The sequence below is a fragment of the Macaca thibetana genome, chromosome 20 (genome assembly GCF_024542745.1).
Source record: "Macaca thibetana thibetana isolate TM-01 chromosome 20, ASM2454274v1, whole genome shotgun sequence".
NCBI lineage: Eukaryota > Metazoa > Chordata > Mammalia > Primates > Cercopithecidae > Macaca > Macaca thibetana.
The window spans coordinates 35,045,340-35,064,438 of record NC_065597.1 but is presented as its reverse complement, the minus strand read 5'-3'; the positions used below and the strand labels follow the sequence as shown (position 1 = coordinate 35,064,438).

The window sequence follows — 19,099 nt, the reverse complement described above, 5'->3', positions numbered from 1 at the left end:
AGCAGCCCCAGCTTGATACTGTGGTATAGGTATCAGAAGAGCCATCTAGTACTCATGTGCCTACATTGTGTTGACAAGGGAGATGTGTCATGCATCTCTGGTCTCCTCAGTACCCCACCACTGGAATGGCATGTCCCCATTATTGCAGATGACTTTCCCTGTAGCTTTCCCCTCTGGGTCATGGTGAGTCCCACCTCTTATTTATTTATTTATTTTACCCAATGCTGAAATCTTTGAAGTTGGGTTTTTGTTGCATGATAATTTTTTTTTTCCCTTTTTTTGGGAGGTGGAGGGGTGGTAGTAGGTAGGGTCTGTGAAAGGCATTTGGATAGACTTACATTAGTGTCTCTGAGGCCTGTGGCTTTCCCAGAAGGCAAAGGTGCAGATGGAATTATATCACAGCTATAATGGCATGCCCTTGAAGGGACCAAGCATGCCAGCACACTTGGGCTGAAGTGCTGCCTGTAAAGCCCTTTCTGGTCCAGGAGGAAACACTGCCCAGTGCCATGTGTTGTCAGGTTTTGAATCACCTTATGCACATTCAATTCTCTTTAACCTGTGAGAATTTATAGACCATTCTGAAAACCAATTTAAATCATGGGGGCAAGTAATTTGTTTTGCCTTAATGGACACAAATCCATCACATAATTGTGTGGACATTTTTTTAGCCCAATAGCAGAAATCATGTACAAAATGGAACCCAGCAGTCTGACAGTGACAGATGGCCTGGTGCCCGCACAGTGCCATGTTATATCGCCAAGGTCTGCCACCTGTGGCTCCAGAGCTGCCTGCAGCAGTGATGGATCTGCTGAGCTGGCAAATGGTGGAACTCCACAGCCACTCTTACAGCGTCTGCTGCCACCTGCTGAATGAGAGCAGCTAGGCTTTTGCATAAATGCACAGCAAGAAATCATATAACAGCATTAAAAACATATTACAGTTGGCGAATGTCAGCTCTGCCCGCTTAGCACTGCTTTCTGCAGGGTTATTTTTGAAGTTATATATGCACTCTGTGAACGAACAATTCAAAGTATTAAAATTTTTGTAGAAAACAAGCAGTGGGGCCAGGTGCGGTGGCTCACGCCTCTAATCCCTGCACTTTGGGAGGCCGAGGCAGGTGGATCACCTAAGGTCAGGAGTTCGAGACCAGCATGGCCAACATGATGAAACCCCGTCTCTACTAAAAATACAAAAAATTAGCTGGGCATGGTGGCATGCACCTGTAATCCCAGCTACTCAGGAGGCTGAGGCAGGAGAATTGCTTGAATCCGGGAGGCAGAAGTTGCAGTGAGCTGAGATGGTGCCATTGCACTCCAGCCTGGGCAACAAGAGCAAAACTCCATGTCAAAACAAAACAAAAAACAGTCAGTGGAACTTTAAATATCTGAGTTGGAGAAGAAAGCCCGGACTTGCTATTCAGTCTATATTCCTTGCAGAAGGAAATTCAGTCTCTCATGGGCCTTGTAAGCTGACATTTTATGTATTCTTATTTTATTGCAGTAATAGTGGTCTAATAAAATAACCAAACATGCTATAAACCCTTATGGAAGTTCACCCAAATCTTGAAACTGCTCAAATTTAAAAATTTCTCTGTTCATTTTCTGGGCTTTATCAGTAATGAACATCTCTTTGCACTTGAAAAAATCCTTGAGGCGCTCTCCGTGTGGGCACCACAAAAGGGAGCTAATGAAAAGCAAGTCCACACCATCTGATAAGCCCAGAGGCTCTCCAGGTACTGGCAGGATTTCTGTTGTGCTCATCTGAAAACAGTATCTTACTTCATCCTTCCTCATTTTCTCCATAAGTAGTTTTTTTACCTTTGTACTAATTTTATCCAAGAGAAGTTTTTAGAAGAGGTCATTCATTTGTTCAGAAATTGGCAAGAAGGTTTGGGAGAGGTTCAGGGAGTAATTATTTTACTTAGAATGAGCTGAAGCAAAGTAATGGTACAACTTATACTTCTGTCTTCTTAGAATGTGGATACTTCTCCATTGCACTAACTAAAGTACTAACTTTAGTACTAACTGAATACTTAATAGTATTCTAATACTTATTGCAATTCTTTATCTTCAAGCAGATCCTTTATTGATTAACTGCTTTATTATATTTTCTTTACTCTTTCATTGCTTTCTAGCTGTTGCTTGTGTCTTAGCAATGGTTTGTCAGCAACAATGACCGTTCCTGATGTCACTGCTCATTTTGTGTTGATGTTATTTTGATTTGGAATGTTGGCTACAATTTCCTATTAATTTGTATGTATTGTACATATTAAAATGAGAGATGATACCTCATTTTTGTAGCACCCGGCATCTATTTTTGTGTCATACCAGATACCTTCTGGTAAATGTCCAGCCTGCAGTAGATGCCTCACTTTTACATTTTGATATGGTGGATTGCTGGTTGGTCTGTTTAATGGAAAGAAACATGAGATAGTCTCTTGGGTTTTGAAGGCCATGAAAACATGACTATTGCTTTGTAAGCCCAAATTAGATTCTTGTTTATTTATTTTAACAGGAAATTTGTATGTTCATCAATTCAGACTTTATATAACTGTCCAACTGTCCAATCACTTATCTGCTATAGGTGGGAAGGACAGAACTGTGAAAGAACCAGTGTGAGCACTTTTTTGCCATCTGACTTTCCTGGATAAGGTGGATACTGAAAATTTTTTTTTTTTCCACAAAGACTCTTATTTATTGTAGTTTTCACTTTTGAGAACAAATAAGCCAAGAGAATTTGGCCATTTGGCAAAAACAAACATCCTTTTCTCGCTGCCTTTTTCTACAGTAGGAATTAGCTACCATGTGTATTCTGAAACCAAGAGTCTGCATGATAGGTAAAAATAAGGCAGTTTCATGCCTTTCTTGACCTGAGCCATTTAAGAGCCACCTTGGCTGCCAGGTCCTTGAGATGTGACTACATGTTCCTTAGGAGAATCAAGTTAACCAGATGTTACATTCTGGGTTGTTCTTTGCCAGGATACGTTGCAAGGCAGCCAAGCACTTTCTCTGTCAAAGATGGAACACATGACTGGAGATACTGCTTGGGCAGATGTGTGGCATTTATTGTTCCACAGCAATAATAGTAGCACTATTTTGGAATACTATGGTGTTGACCTCTAAAGCAATGAGTTCAAGCTTTTAGACTGTGACTCATACACACACAATTACATATATATAGTTGAAACAAAAGTTTCACAGAACAGTACCCATACCACATCTCTGTTGCATTTGTTTTATTAAAAAATGCTGTTTGGGCCAGATGTGGCAAGAACGTATAATCCCAGCTACTCTGGAGACTGAGGTGGGAGGATCACTTGAGCACAAGAGTTTGAGGCTACAGTGAGCTGTGATTGTGCCACTTGTCTCTAGCCTAGGCAACAGGATGAGACCCCATCTCTTAAAAAACAAAAAAAAAAACAAAAAACTGGTTGATTTCATGACCCAGTTGTGAGTGTTGAGTCATATTTTGAAAACCGCTGTTCTAGAGGAATGCCAAAAACTTGACATTTCTTGTTTCATTTCTTTCCTATGTAATGTATGGGGTGGGGGGTGGGGGGAGGAATAAATGTGCAAGCATAAAATGCCAGTTTATCTCACCTTGATTTGCTGTGATGAGAGATGGCATGGAGAGTGGAAAAGGGAAAACAATGGGTCACAAAATTTGGGTTCTGAGTCTGAACTTGGCTACATATGAACTGGGTCATCTGGACATAGAACCCCACAGTGCTTTTAAATTGGTAGAAGCTTAAGAAACCATTTGGTACAGCTCACTCAACTTTTAAACCTCTGTTAAGGATATACTTCAAAGTATGATCCAGTTAAGTAGTATTGAGAGCTTTGGGTTAAAAATGAGGGCTAGAACCAGATGTGTGTAACACGCTTATACCTGGCACAACATAATCACCATTTAAGTGTTAGCTATTTTTAGTACGCCATAAGTATTCTCTGAGCCTCAACTTTATTGTTTGTAAAGGGGAACCTGATGATTAAAACAGATTTAAGGAAATTTTACTCTCCTCCTGGGTTCCATCCTTTTAGAGAAAGAAATTTTTTCTTTATTTTTGCTGTTTAGAGGTTTACCCTTCCATAAGTATCTCAGAAATAGTGGGTCTTGAGAGTCGGAACTATGTTTGAATGTTGCCTCTGCCTCTTCCTGGTCGGGAATTCTTGCTCAAGTTAGTTAAATGTGAAAATCTCAGCTTCTTACCTGTAAAATGAGGCGGGGGCGGGGCGAGGTAGGGGAGAGTGGGGTGATCATGTCTGTTCTTTCATATTGTTAAAGGATTAGCAGTAATGTCTTTGAATTGTCTGGAGCAGTGTCTGGCCCTTAATTGCTTCCTGAATGGTGGCTATTATGTGTTACAGAAAGCTGAAAACCAAAACACATTTGAGGAGCCAGTTAGGCAAGGGTCTGTTTCAGCACACTGGCAGTGAGGAGCAGTACACAGATGGGGAAGTCAGGAGGAGTTAGTTTACCTAGCTGGCCTGCAGATGTTTTTGGGGGTGTTCTTTATTGAGCTGACCCACAGCAGAAGGATCAGATGGGGGACTGTGAGCAATTATAAGTGCTTGTTGATGGGAATGAAGGGATAGCAGTGATGGGGAGCTCTGAGGGTCATCATTAGATGCTGGCATCTACCAGCAGGAGGTGAATTGTTGGGCCTTTTCTGTGCCCAGGGGGCATCTTGGTGGCAGGGAGCCAGTTCATCCTTCAAGTTCCAGCTCCCTTCTCCAGAGAACTCATTTTCCCATCAGCTATACACGTACATCTCCTGGGTGAGGCATGAGAGGCGTCTCACAGGAGGAGGAGTTTGGAGGGAAAGGAAACACGTGGGTAGGAAAGGGAAGTCAGGAGATCTGTGGGGCACCTGGACTGAGGCAGGTGTGGTTCTGCCTAACTTTTTAGTTCTTTAATTCCAGTGGGCTGTTACTTCTCCTTGAGTTGTGGGTTCTTTGAAAGAAACTAACTGCCACTAGATGGCACACAGATCCTAGCAGTATTCTGGTGTATAAGTTACTGTTTTATACTTTGGGAGGCTGAGGTGGGCAGATCATGAGGTTAGGAGTTCACGACCAGCCTGACCAATATGGTGACACCCTGTCTCTACTAAAAATACAAAAATTAGTTGGGCGTGATGGCACATGCCCATAGTCCCAGCTACTCGGGAGGCTGAGGCAGAGGAATGACTTGAACCCGGGAGGCGGAGGTGCAGTGAGCCGAGATCGCGCCACTGCACTCTAGCCTGTGCGGCAGAACGAGACTCCGTCTCAAAAAAATAAGTAAATAAAAATAAATAAATAAATAAATAAATATATATATGTATATATGTTACTTAAAAAATTGTTTTGAAAAGACAGACCACTAGTGTGTTTTTTTAAAATAAAATATGATGTATAACCTATTTAGCACTTCATTTTAGAAAGGATGAAAAATTAAAATTCAAAATCTATTTTGTGAGCTCAGTTTGTGCTTAGAGTCCAGTTTTTGAAGTATGTAATGGTTAATGGTCTTTGTTTATATGTGGGTGAGGTTTGACTCACACACATGCTTCATTTATCGAGAGTTGTAAAATGTAGCTTTATAGTAAATATTTTAAAGACTGGAGTAATCTATCCCAAAGCAATAATGTCTTTTTTTCTTCTGTTTCATTCTTACTTGAAATTTTATTTCTCAGAAATTTGGGAATTGCATTTCTTGCAGAATATTATTTTGCTTTTCAACAAATGCGTCTGGTCATTGCTTTGCATTTGTGTTGTAAGTGTGTGAGAGTGTGTGTGTGTGTGTGTGTGTGAGAGAGAGAGAGATATGAACATGGGTGCCATTAAAAGAATGGGATGGGCTACTCATTGACTGGAAAGAACAGAGGAAGCCCAGAGAAGGAATGTGACAGAACATCAGACTTAACCCAGGTCCCTCCCCTCCCCATAACCAAAAAGAAAATATTAGACCAGGCTTTGTGAGGCAGTGGTAATCCCCTCCCCTCCCCCACTACTCCCAAGCGTAGCTTGTTTGGACAGTCAGCAGCATAGAGGCAGGCAGCCACAAAAAGGTGCCACAGAGCACAATTCATGACTATTCATTGTTTGGGAGCATTAGTCATTGATAATAGTTTCACAGCTTTGTTTATGAACTGTGACACTAAAGCCTTTAGCTTTAGCCACATTGGAGACCACTATTGAAAATGTATTTATACTAAAGGTTTGTTGACTTGACATAATCATTTGCTATGAAAGGTACAAACAAGGCCCATTAAAATCTGCCATTGTTTTATGTCTGGGTCCCCTGTGATGGCCAAAAGCAGGTAGGTGGTGTCAAGCTGCCGCACCCTTCTGAATGGACCATGTGGGTTCCTAGCTTCATGTGCTCTGGTTTATTGATGTCATTACATTATTAGGCAAATGACCGATGCCATTCCCCATTCCACCCCAGTTATCAGTATATGTATTTAGAGAGTCTTCGTGTTGTGTCCTCAGAGCTGCCTGAGAGGCTATGCTGGAGGAGTCTTATTTTTATTTTTATTTTTATTTTTTGAGATGGAGTCTCTGTTACCCAGGCTAAAGTGCAGTGGTGCGATCTCAGCTCACTGCAACCTCTGCCTCCCTGGTTCAAGCGATTCTCCTGCCTTAGCCTCCCAAGTAGCTGGGATTATAGGTGCCTGCCACCACGGCTGGCTCATTTTTGTAGTTTTAGTAGAGACAGGGTTTCACCATGTTGGCCAGGATGGTCTCGAACTCTTGACCTCAAGTGATCCACCCACCTTGGACTCCCAAAGTGCTGAGATTACAGGCGTGAGCCACCACGCTTGGCCATGGAGTCTTTAAGAGGGAACTATTTCCTGGGCTCCTGGTCATTGTCCCTGTCCATCCCAGTGCACTGCCCAGGTTTTGGGGTGTGACAGCACGTGTTGGGGAGACTTAGGCCAATATGTAAGGAATTTGGGAAATCTATAATTAGTAATGTTTTATTTAAATGTACATCCCCAGTATTATCCTGCCTCCGAACCTACCTCCCCCACCTTCTTAAAAAGACTAAACAGAATACACTGAAGTGCCACATAATGATGTTTTGGTCAAGAACAGACCCAAATATACAACAGTGATCCCATAAGATTACAATACCATATTTTTGTTGTACCTTTTCTATAATTAGATACACAAACACTTACCATTATGTTACAATTGCCTGTAGTATTCAGTACAGTAACGTGCTGTACAGGTTGGTAGCCTGGGAGCAACAAGTTATACCATATGTAGCTTGGTGTAGTAGGCTATACCATCTAGGTTTATGTAAGTATATTCTATGATGTTCATACAACGATGAAATCACCTAGTAGGAGGCTTTCTCAGAATGTATCCCTGTTATTAAGTGATGCATGACTGTATACTAAAACATTACAGTTGTTAAATTACAATGATCAAAAACTAACCGTAACAGTAAGTTTCCAATGCAAGAAAATGATGGTGTTTTAATTTAGCTTGTCATTTTAAAAGCTTTTGCCAAATTCTTCTTTGTATTACGTTTTCCCAAAGTTTCTTTAAAAAGCAAAAACAGAGCTGGGCACAGTGGCTCACACCTGTAATCCTAGCACTTTGGGAAGCCAAGGCGGGTGGATCACGAGTTCAAGAGATTGAGATCATCCTGGCCAAAATGGTGAAATCCCGTCTCTACTAAGAATACAAAAATTAGCTGGGCATGGTGACATGCGCCTGTAGTCCCAGCTACTTGGGAGGCTGAGGCCAGAGAATCGCTTGATCCCAGGAGGCAGAAGTTGCAGTGAGCCGAGATGACGCCACTGCACTACAGCCTGGCAACAGAGCGAGACTCCGTCTCAAAAAAAAAAAAAAAAAAAAAGCAAAAACACAAGGCTGGGTGCAGTGGCTTACGCCAGTAATCCAAGCACTTTGGGAGGCAGATCACTTGCAGTCGAGCCAACACGTTGACCTCATCATGGCCAACATGGTGAAACCCTGTCTGTACTAAAAATACAAAAACTAGCCGGGTGTGGTGGTGCACGCTTGTAATCCCAGCTACTTGAGAGACTGAGCAGGAGGATCACTTGAATTTAGGAGGCAGTTTACAGTGAGCCGAGATTGTGCCACTGCACTCCAGCCTGGGTGACAGAGCGATTTTAGACATGTATAAATGCACCAGTAGTGGCATGCTTGTACCTTGCATTGGAGTGTAGGTAGATCTGATTTGTAAGGTAACTTGAGTTCTTCATATTACAACTAAGACTTTGATCTCTACATGTCAATTGATGGGTCATCTTCCTTGTTCCTACTCAGCCCCCAACCAGCCCAAGCTATGGAAAAGAAACTGCCCCCTTGTATGAAGAGCAAGGTGTTGGCAGGGAAGTGCAGTGTATATATCTGTCTGTCTGCAACTGTGGCTGTCAGAATAGTGTCTCAGCCCTTTTCCTATTGGATCTCGGCTGAAGCAAATAAGGACAATGAACAGCAGCAAAGAGATCATCCTGGGCATCTCTTTCGTTAATAGAAGTCACCAACAGATCTAAATCTAATCGATTCTAATAATAGAGCTACATATATTGAGCCTTGGGTCAATAACTTGATTACATTATCTTATTTTTTTACAAACAAGTAAGCTGAGGTTTAGGGAGTTTGGGTGACCTGGCTAAAGTCCTGCTACTAGTAGTAAATGGAGACACTAGGATTTGAAACTGCCAAATTTCAAAGCCTATCCTTTTGGCCATTGTGTTACTGTGTAGTTGCATTTTGCAGGCATTTAACCTGTTTATATTAAACTAGACTTGTAGGCTGTCTTTTCACCCTACCTATATTAAACGAGCAGTGGAGCAGACCTGAAACAGACAGAGCACATGGCAAAACCCTGGAAGAAATGTGTAAAGAAAGGATTTTTAGAATTTTCCAGACGTTGGCCAACAAGCGAAAAGCACACAGACAAATGGGCGATGATGATGTCCTCAATGTTAGAAAGAAATTAATATAAACCAACAGAGAAATATAGACTAAGGAACAGTTAGAGGAACTGTGACTAGCTCCATCACCAAGGCTGTATCTGCAATATGAGCCATTTAGGAATTTTGAAGGACAGTCTTGATTTTCCACTTTTTACATGTTTACAGGATATAGAACCCCACACTATTGTTTCATGGGAACTTTACTTTCTAACAATCATCATGTGCTCCCAGAATGGAATAAACAAAGAAACATCTGTAAAAGTCATCTATTTTGATGTTTTCAAATTGGGAGAGTTTTGTGAGGTGGAGGTAGGTAGCGTACTAGATACCATTATGGTTATCGTTTGTCTCTCAGTATACTTTTGATTTTTTGAAAGTTAGTTTTAAGTTGTGTTAATTTTTCCCCCATTTGTAGGGCTTTCTGAAGAATGAGAAGGACAATGCCCTGCTGTCTGCCATTGAAGAGTCCCGGAAGAGGGTAAGAAAATTAACCAAAATGTAGATGTATACAGATGAGGGCAAGAGGGTTGGGCGTGGTGGCTCACACCTGTAATCCTAACACTTTGGGAGGCGGATGTAGGAGGTTCGCTTGAGCCCAGGAATTCAAGATCAGCCTAGGCAACATAGTGAGACCCCATCTTTACAAAAAATGCAAAAAATTAGCTAAGCATGGTGGCACACGTCTGTGGTTGCAGCTACTCCGGTGGCTATGGGAGGGTTGCTTGAACCTGGGAGGTAGAGGCTGCAGTGAGCCAAGTTGTACCACTGCACTCCGTCCTGGGGGACAGAATGAGGAGTGAGATCCTGTCTCAAAAAAAAAAAAAAAAAAAAAAAAAAAAAAACCAGATGGGGGCAGCAGTATATACTAGGGGAGTGTAGTGTAGGATCTGGAAGCTGGAATCTCTCACATGCCCAGTTCTCTCCTACAGAGAGAGTTCTACAGGAACCATTTTTTGAGAAGAATACCATGCTTTATAACTCTGTATGTATTTAGTGACTGCAATGCATCTGAGACACTGGACTGGACAATTAACTATTAATCTTAAAATGGAAAGACCAGAAAATTATTGGTTTCATTGTTATTGTATAAATGGTATTGTGGTTTCTACTGAATCAGCAGTTCAGAAAAGCAGCTGTGATCGCTGACAGTTTCCTTCAACTTATTTTCCTTTTATTACACAGTATTGAGTGGACCACCTTTTATATTAACAATTTCTCCAAGTTCAAACACACACACACACACACACACACACACACACACACACATAAAACTAGCTCCATGCTTGAAAAGATGGTAAATAAGTTCACCTAAGAGCAGCCATTATATGTGCAACAATATTCTGCAACAAGCAGTCGTGCAAGATACTCAAAGATTGTTTAACATGTGAGTTATCTCCGTTTATTTCTGACAAAGATCCAAATATCAAAATCTTTCTATAACATCCCATTATAGTGAAAGAGATTTTTGGGCCCTTGGGGCCTTATGGTGAGAGAGAAGAAAGGCTAGTTGTCCTGTGGAATTGGTTATAGAAGTGCAGCTTTCCCCAGGAAGGAGGCTGGCAGGGTACATTCCATCAGCTAGCAGTAGCCCTTTCTGCAAAGGGAGTAGGCTTGAAGTGAGACCTCTGTTTTGCTGTTTACTTATTTAGTTCTTATATCCAATGAAATTTATTCATTAGTTGTGTAGTTCAAAAATAATAAAGTGAAAAAAGTGTTGCTTCTCAGTGTGCTTTATTAAAATATTCTGTGAAGGTGAACATGTCTCAGTAGTACTGAGGTGAAATAGGGCTCGTTATTTAAATGACTGATATGTTTCATTATCAAAATAAAATTCCCATCATGTGCAGTGGCTCATGCCTGTAATCCCAGCAATTTGGAAGGACAAGGCAGGTGGATCACTTGAGGTCAGGAGTTCGAGACCAGCCCAGCCAACATGGCAAAACCCTGTCTCTACTAAAAATACAAAAATTAGCCAGGTGTGGTGGTGCACACCTTTAGTCCCAGCTACTCAAGGGGCTGAGGCAGGAGAATCGCTTGAACCTGGGAGGCAAAGGTTGCAGTGCACTGAGATCGCACCACTGCATTCCAGCCAGGGCGACAGAGCGAGACTCTGTCTCAAAAAAATAAATAAAATTCCCAAAATTTCATTAATTATATTGTTGGTGATAGTACTTAGTCACAGATAGAGAGAAATTCACTTGATTCAGATCTGAAAATATTTTTAAAAGGGTTTTCTTTTGGTTCACACATTAAGTGAGTTACCAACATTGATTCTCCTGCTGTAAAGGACCAATGAAATTAAATTAGGATTGTTGAATGCTACCAAGCTTCATTAGTCCATTTACCCCGCAGAATGTGTTTCTGGAATTGGCAGTCTCTGAACATTGTGCCATACTGAGACTAAATTTGCAGCCAGCCAAAACATTTAGGTGACATACCACAGTGCAAAATGTGTGCATATGTGTTTGTGAGGGAGGCATTCCAGTGTTGGGAGCCAGCCTAGGGGGAGACCTTTGACCTGTCTGGACACCAGGAAACTGCCACTGAGCAAGAATCATTTTCACACAAAAAGTGAGCAACTTTCTGGTATTTTTGTGACTGTTCTATGTTTGAATAACTTGCCAGTGTCCTGCTGAAATGCCAAGAAAACAAGCTACAAAACCACAAGTGTGTCCTGTCTTTCCCCATTTGGCACATCCCAGCAAAAACGGAACAACATTATCAGAACATATGCAGTGTTTCTAAAAGCCAGCAACAGTGCAGTAATAAACGGGTGTGAAGTCAAAGCATATTGCCCTCTTCCCTTTATGAAAATGGGGTTCAAATGCTCCCCACCTGCTCTTAATTCAGCTGCCCAGTTCTTTCCATGCTTTTTTTCTTGTGTTCAAAGAGAAATATTTTCCACACATAGTAACTTGAAAGATTCAGATTTAATTTATAATAGTTTCTCCACTGTTTTGTCATTTTTTGTGGTTTGTTTTTGCCTTCCTTTTAATTTTTAGATTTCTCCGTACTCTTCCAGTTTATCCTTTTTCTTTTCCTTTGAGTTTCTTCTTAACACTGTTTCCCACCTCACCTTAGACTCTCACTGCCCTCCTCCTCTCTTAGTTGTTAGTTGAGCAGTTCTGTTGATTCTGTCTCATTAGTTAGCATTAGTTAGCAATGCTTCCTCTAGTTAGCATTCTTCTTTGCACTTTAGTTCAGTGGTTCAGATGTGGATATAAACAGAATAGGTTGGAATGGGACAGATGGGTGACTAATCATCCCTGATTAACCCACAGATTGAATGTTCCATTACCTCTAATGTAATTAAGATAAGCTGGGGGTGATGCAATTAAGGGAAGAGAATTTTGGTATTGGATCATTTATTTATTTTTTGAGACAGGGCCTTGCTCTGTCACCCAGGCTGGAGTGTAATGGTGTGATCTCGGCTCACTGCAACCTCCATCTCCAGGGTTCAAGTGATTCTCCTGCCTCAGCCTCCTGAGTTAGCTGGGATTACAGGCATCAGCCACCACGCCCAGCTAATTTTTGCATTTTTAGTAGAGATGGGGTTTCACCTCGTTGGCCAGGCTGGTCTCAAACTCCTGACCTCAAGCAATTTGCCTGCCTGGGGCATTTATTTTTATTTGAAACTCCTTATCACACTAATGGTAAATAGAACTACAGCAGTGTTCATTCAGGTTATGAGGGTGTTTCTAAATGAGTAGCCTGGCATACTTTCAGATACATCTGAGGATTTGAACCCAGAAAGCTGATAGTGTTCAAAGCACTTTCAAAGTACTAAGCAGGAGTTCTTGGCACACAGGCAGGCAGCCCAATTAACAGGGAATGGTTAATTCCTACTGTCGTCATTCTGACCCTTACCTGATGCTGAAAGTCTGTCTCCACTGTCCTCTTCAGCAGGTTCTGTGGGTGGTACATTGTCTGTTTTCTTTAATTGCCTTTGCTACTCTGCCACTGTTGGCCAGAGGTCTTGTCCTTAAGAAAAAGACTTAGTACACTTTGTGGTGCGCTCACTTCGTGTTGCAGCTCGGTAGGCTGTATAATGTATCAACCTTCCCCTGCCTCCTTCTACCCTACCTGATCCTCTTGCCACCTGGTCCTCCATTTGACCTTGCTGGGAGAGGCTAGAGGCTGAGGAGGCAGTTGGTTTGACCACTATGTGGGAAAGTTTTAGACAAAATTGTGGCTCACACTTGTCTATTCTTTCTGGACAACTTCTAAGAAAATTATCTCTTCCCCTCCACCCCACCTTTATGTTCCATCATACTTCTCTTCATTTAAAATGCATAACTTTCATGTTTAAGTTTACTGGTGTGAGCAAGAAGCAAAGGTTTTTCTCTGGGTATTTTTCAGCTCAGGCTAGCTGACTGGAATGGTCCATTCTGCCTGACTCTCAGTGAAAAGAAAAAAACCAGTTGGAAGACTGTTTTTAAAGTTTGTGATTATCGTTTCTCCTGTGTCTGCAGAATATGTATTAGAAAAGGGTCCAACAATGCACCAGCCTTCTTCCTAATCATATGTCTGTGTGTGTGTATGTCTGATGTCCTTTTTTCACATTTTAATAAATATTGGTCTAATTCGAAACATCCCAATTGTAGGAAGAGTATATGTATGTGATTTTTCTAACAGTTCCCCAAAGCTCATGCATATCAATATTATCAGTATAAATTATCTGGGTTGCCAATAATAAAGCAGGCATTGCTAATACTCATTCCCTTATTGTTGCCTAATTAGATGCCAATCTGAATGTAAATGAAATGGCTTTTTGAAAAGGCTTAAGCTGATGGGAAACCTGGTCTGCCAGTTGAAGAATAATAGGCTAAGAATGGTCATAATTCAATATATCTGTGTTATTTTAATTCTCAGATTTTTTTTTTTTTGTCATCTTCCTTATTCTCTCTCCTGCCCCCTCCCCGGATTTCCTTTCTTTTTTCTTTACCTTCTGAATGCTTTTATTTTGGCAGCTACCTGCAACTACTAGTAGACAGTGGCTTTTCAGTAACTTTGAGTAGACTGGTAGGCAGTTTAATCCCAGAAGGCTATTTTTCTTTTGCTGGTTTACTTCCTTCTATGAAAATATTAGTGTTTCTTTAAAAAATAAAATAAAATCACTGGGGCCGAGTGCAGTGGTTCACGCCTGTCATCCCAGCACTTTGGGAGGCCAAGGTGGTCGGATCACTTGAGGTCAGGAGTTCGAGACCAGCCTGGCCAACATGGTGAAACCCTGTCTCTACTAAAAGTCTTAATACAAAAGTTAGCCAGGTGTGGTGGTGCATGCTTGTAATCCTAGCTACTTGGGAGGCTGAGGTGGGAAGATGGCATGAACTCAGGAGGCGGGGTTTGCAGTGAGCTGAGATCGTTCCACTGCACTCCAGCCTGGGCAACAGAAAAAAAATGTATAATAATAATAATATAAAACACTGGGAGAAACTTTTTTTTCCTTTTCTTAGATGTTTATTATATCGTAAGATACTATTGATTTTATAATCCATCATTATTTTATATGCTACAAAGAAAAATTACTGCTATGATATATGATCTAATTTCAGAGCTCATATAAAGATGTTTATATTAGTAAACACATGGAAAGATGCTCAACATCACTAGTCATTAGGGGAACATAAAACCACAGTGAGATACCACTTTACACCCTTTAGGATGGTTACAAGCAAAAACAGGGGGGGAAAAAAAATATATATATATATATATATGGTTTTTATGTTTTTGTTTTCTGTGACAGTCTTGCTCTGTTGCCTAGGCTGGAGTGCAGTGGTGCAATCACAGCTCACTGCAACCTCTGCCTCCTGGGTTCAAGTGATTCTCATGTCGCAGCCTCCCAAGTAGCTGGGATTACAGGCATGCACCACCACACCCAGCTGATTTTTGTATTTTTAGTAGTAGTAGGTTTTCACCATGTTGACCAGGGTGGTCTTGAACTCCTGACCTCAAGTGATCTACCTGCCTTGGCCTCCAAAAGTGCAGGGATTACAGGGAGCCACCTTGTGTGGCCAGAAAAAAACGTTATTAAGTGTTGGTGAGGATGTAGAGAAATTGAAAACCTTGTGCACTGCAGGTAGGAATGTGAAGTGGTACAGCCTCTATGGAAATAGTATGGAGGTTCCTCACAAAATTAAAAATAAAATTACCATGCAGTTCCACTTCTGAGTATATACCCAGAAGAATTGAAAGCAGGGATATTTGTATACCCACGTTTATAGTATTATTCACAAAAGCCAAGAAGTGGAAGCAACTCGGGTGTCCATCAGTGAATGAATGGATAAAGAAAATGGTATATTCATACAATGGAATATTTTTCAGCTTTAAAAAGAAAGGAAATTCTGACACTTGCTACAACTCTTAAGGACATTATGCTGATTGTCTCTGGCCCATTTCACTCACAAAAAGACAAATACTGTATGATTCCATTTATGTGAGGTACCTTGAGTAGTCAAATTCACAAAAACAGGAAGTAGAGTGGTGGTTGCCAGGAGCTAAGAGATGGTGGTGATGGTTGCACAACAGTGAGAATGTACTTAATACCACTGAACTAGACACTTTAAAATGGTTTATATGAGCTGGGCACCGTGGCTCACACCTGTAATCCCATCACTTTGGGAGGCCGAGGTGGGCAGATCACCTGAGGTCAGGAGTTTGAGACCAGCCTGGCCAACATGGTGAAACCCCGTCTCTACTAAAAATATAAAAATTAGCTAGGCATGGTGGCGGGCACCTGTAATCCCAGCTACTCAGTGAAATAGGGTATGTTGCAAACAGTTGTCAGCAAGTTTATTTAATTTTTTCTTTGGAGACAAGGTCTTGCTCTGTTGCCCAGGTTGGAGTGCAGTTTGTTTTGTTTTGGGACAGGGTTTTGCTCTGTCACCCAGGAGGGAGTGCATGTTGCGATCACAGCTCGCTGCAGCCTCGACTTCCTGGGCTCAAGTGATCCTCCCACCTCAGTCTCCCAAGTAGCTGGGACTATAGGTGCACACCACTGTACCCAGCTAATTTTTTGTAGAGAGGGTTTTGCCATGTTGCCTAGGCTGCTCTCGAACACCTGAGCGCAAGCAACCTGCCTGCCTTGGCTTCCCAAAATGCTGGGATTACAGTTGTAAACCACCACACTCAGCCAGTAAATTCTTTAAAGATAATTTTTAAAGTAGATTGCTTTTTCTCTACCTGTGGAGAAGTGGTCGGTCTGGAGGGCTTTAGGTTTCTGTTGGGTCTTAAAAGAAACCATGTTTTTTTGTTTTTGTTTTTTTTCCTGAGGATCATTGTTCTCTGTTCCTTTCTGACAGACCTTCGGCATGGCTGAGGAGTACCATCGAGAGTCAATGTTGGTCGAGTGGGAGCAAGTGAAACAGCGAATTCTGCACACACTGCTGGCGTCAGGAGAAGACGCCCTCGACTTTACTCAAGAAAGCGAGGTAGCTTGAATGCAAAAGATAAACTACTCTTAATAAAAACATGAAGTCAAAGAATGCTTGTCTACTTGACTAGTATTTTTGGCACAGTGGATCACTGTCTTCCTCTTGAAACACTTTCTTCACTTAGCTTTTAGAATGCCACATTTGCCTGGACTTCCTCCAACATGTCTGCCTGCTTCTACTTAGTCTCCTTTGCTGAGCTTTCGTCAAATTCCCTGACCTCTATAGGTTTGAGTGTCCCAGGGCTCAGTCCTTGACCTCTTCAGTTTCTCTCTCAGTCACTGTCCTGTGATTTCATCTGGGCTTGGGGCTTTAAATACCTATCATCTCTATGTCAAAGAGTTTCAGATTTACGCCTGCAGCCTTGAACCTTAGTGCTAATTTATCTAGTTAATTTATCTAGCCAGTATTAATTTATCTAGTTGCCTTCTTGGCACTGCTTGTATGTCTCGTTGCCATCACAGGTTAAGTATGTCCAGAATTGAGTCATGATAGCAACTCCTTCCCTATCCTCCTTCTCTTCTCACAGAGTTCCCTATCTTTATAAATGGCAGTTCCAGTTTTTCACTTGCTCAAATCAGACACCTCAGCCTCTCTTTTGTCCTCTCCATCTTGCCCATTTCACACCCGGTCTCTTTCACATGTTGACAAATCCAGTTAACCCTGCCTTAAAATATACCCAGAATCCAACCACTTCTCATTGCCTCCATTTTTAACACTCTGGTACAAATCACTGTCATCTCTTGCTTGGATTATTGAATTGGCCTCCTAACTGTTTGTTGTTATTGCCCTGTAACAGATTACTCCAGACCTGGTTTGTTGAAAACAAGTGGTTATTTCTGGCTCAGGGTCTCTAGGCGCAATCAGGGTATTGGCCAAGGCTGCACTCATTTCAAGGCTAGATGCAAGAGGCATCTACTCGCAAGGTCATTCATATGGCTGTTGGCAAGCCTTAAGTCCTCTCTGACTCTTGGCTGCAGACATCATTTTCTTTTCAAATGAGCCTCTATATTGTGCTGCTCAACAGCATGATAGCTTGCTTCCCCTAGAACAAGAGGGAAGGGGTCCGAGGGAGAGCTAAAGAGCCCCCAAGACAGAAACTATCATCTTTCTGTAACTTAAAAGTAGTATCCCACCTCTGTTGGTCAGAAGTAAGTCACTAAATCTAGCCTACACTCCAGGGGAGAGGATTATGCAAGGGCTTGACTACCAGGAGGTGGGAGTTATTGGGACCATCTTAGAGGCTGCTGACCACTCTGGTCTTTGTGCTTTTGCTGTTGCACGCTGCTACAGTCTCAACACAGCAGCAAGAACACAACTTAAAGGACAGGTTAGATTGTGTCACTTCTCTGCTCAGAACCCTTCAGTGACTCTCATCTCATACAGAATGAAAACCAAAGTCTTCACTTTGACATGTGGGTCCCTACAGACCTAGTCTTGTTGCCTCTCCAAGCTCATCTTGTGCTGCTTTTCCCATTGCTCTTGCTGCGCCAGCTGAACGGGCTCCTTACAGGTTGCTTCAGCAAACCTGGTAGCCCTGCTTCTGCCTCTGGTCCTCTGCGCTTCCTGTTGCTTCTGCCAGGAATGCCCTTCCCCCAAAGGACTGCATGGCAGTCTCTCTCACTTCCTTCAAATATTTACGCAGTGCCATCTCAGACCTTCCAAGGCCCTGAAATCCAAATCAACCCCTTCTTATTCAACACTTTGCATATCCCCTTCTCTTGCTGTATTTTTCTTTTTGGCATATCCTTCTGTGTGCCATAGTATATGTTTTATGTCTTTATATTGTCTCTTTCTCCCATTAGAATGTAAGCTTATTGAAGATAAGGATCTTTGTTTTGTTTATTCCTTTATCTCCAGTGCCTGGAAGAGTCCCTGGAACACTGTAGATGCTCAGGAAATATTTGTTGAGTGAATCATTTGACTGTAGCTAACTTCATGCTAGCTGAAGTATTAGGGGTATATTGAAACAGTATATTTTAGAATGGTTATGTTAAGTAGCCCTTTTCTTAATTGCCAGTGTTAATTGACTGGCAGTAGTGCTAAGTTGAGATTTTTTTTCCCTTTTTAAAATTTAAAAATATAAGCAGTGTGGCCAGGTGTGGTGGTTCACGCCTGTAATCCCAGCATTTTGGGAGGCCAAGGAGGGCGGATCACAAGGTCAGGAAATCGAGGCCATCCTGGCCAACATGGTGAAACCTGGTCTCTACTAAAAATACAACAATTAGCTGGGCATGGTGGCATGTGCCTGTAATCCCAGGTACTCGGGAGGCTGAGGCAGGAGAATCGCTTGAACCAGGGGAGTCAGAGGTTGCAGTGAGCTGAGATCCCGCCACTGCACTCCAGCCTGACGACAAAGCGAGACTCCATCTCAAAATATAAATATGTATATATATGCAGTGTGGTTGTATGATTCAAATATTAAAGCACCTTGTCCCCAAATACCCTATTCTCTTCTCCCTTTGTCTTCCCCATAGGTAGTCACTATTAGTACTTTCTTGTGTAAATTTGCAAAGTGTCTTTATACAAGTATATGAGACTGTATATGCTTATCCCCATTCCTTCTTACACAAACATTAGCTACTGCATGCTCTGTTTTGCATTTTTTCTTTCTTCCCTTCATGTATCCCAGAGATCTTTCCTGAGAGGGATTTTGAGGCTACATCCAGGAGCAGCAAAAAAGAGTGTCTCACTTTATCTGTGATTTTTGCCTTGTGCCAGAGGG

At 41.8% G+C, this 19,099-nt stretch overlaps 3 protein-coding genes across 9 annotated transcripts in view; 1 reads left to right on the top strand and 2 right to left on the bottom strand.

Annotated features, from left to right (window-relative positions):
• The window catches only part of LOC126943899 (metallothionein-1E-like), a 374,938-nt gene that overhangs the window by 135,483 nt on the left and 220,356 nt on the right, over positions 1 to 19,099 (bottom strand). The window lies entirely within an intron of this gene.
• Positions 1 to 19,099, top strand: part of NUP93 (nucleoporin 93) — a 113,511-nt gene that overhangs the window by 57,516 nt on the left and 36,896 nt on the right. For all 6 annotated transcript variants that reach the window (XM_050772897.1, XM_050772895.1, XM_050772898.1 and 3 more), the window contains 2 exons: positions 9,360 to 9,422; positions 16,246 to 16,374. In XM_050772897.1, coding sequence (XP_050628854.1) covers positions 9,360 to 9,422; positions 16,246 to 16,374 — 192 coding nt within the window. The remainder of the gene's footprint in view (positions 1 to 9,359; positions 9,423 to 16,245; positions 16,375 to 19,099) is intronic.
• LOC126943920 (metallothionein-2) overlaps positions 1 to 19,099 on the bottom strand; it is a 170,442-nt gene that overhangs the window by 141,953 nt on the left and 9,390 nt on the right. The gene's annotated exons all lie outside the window — the stretch shown is intronic.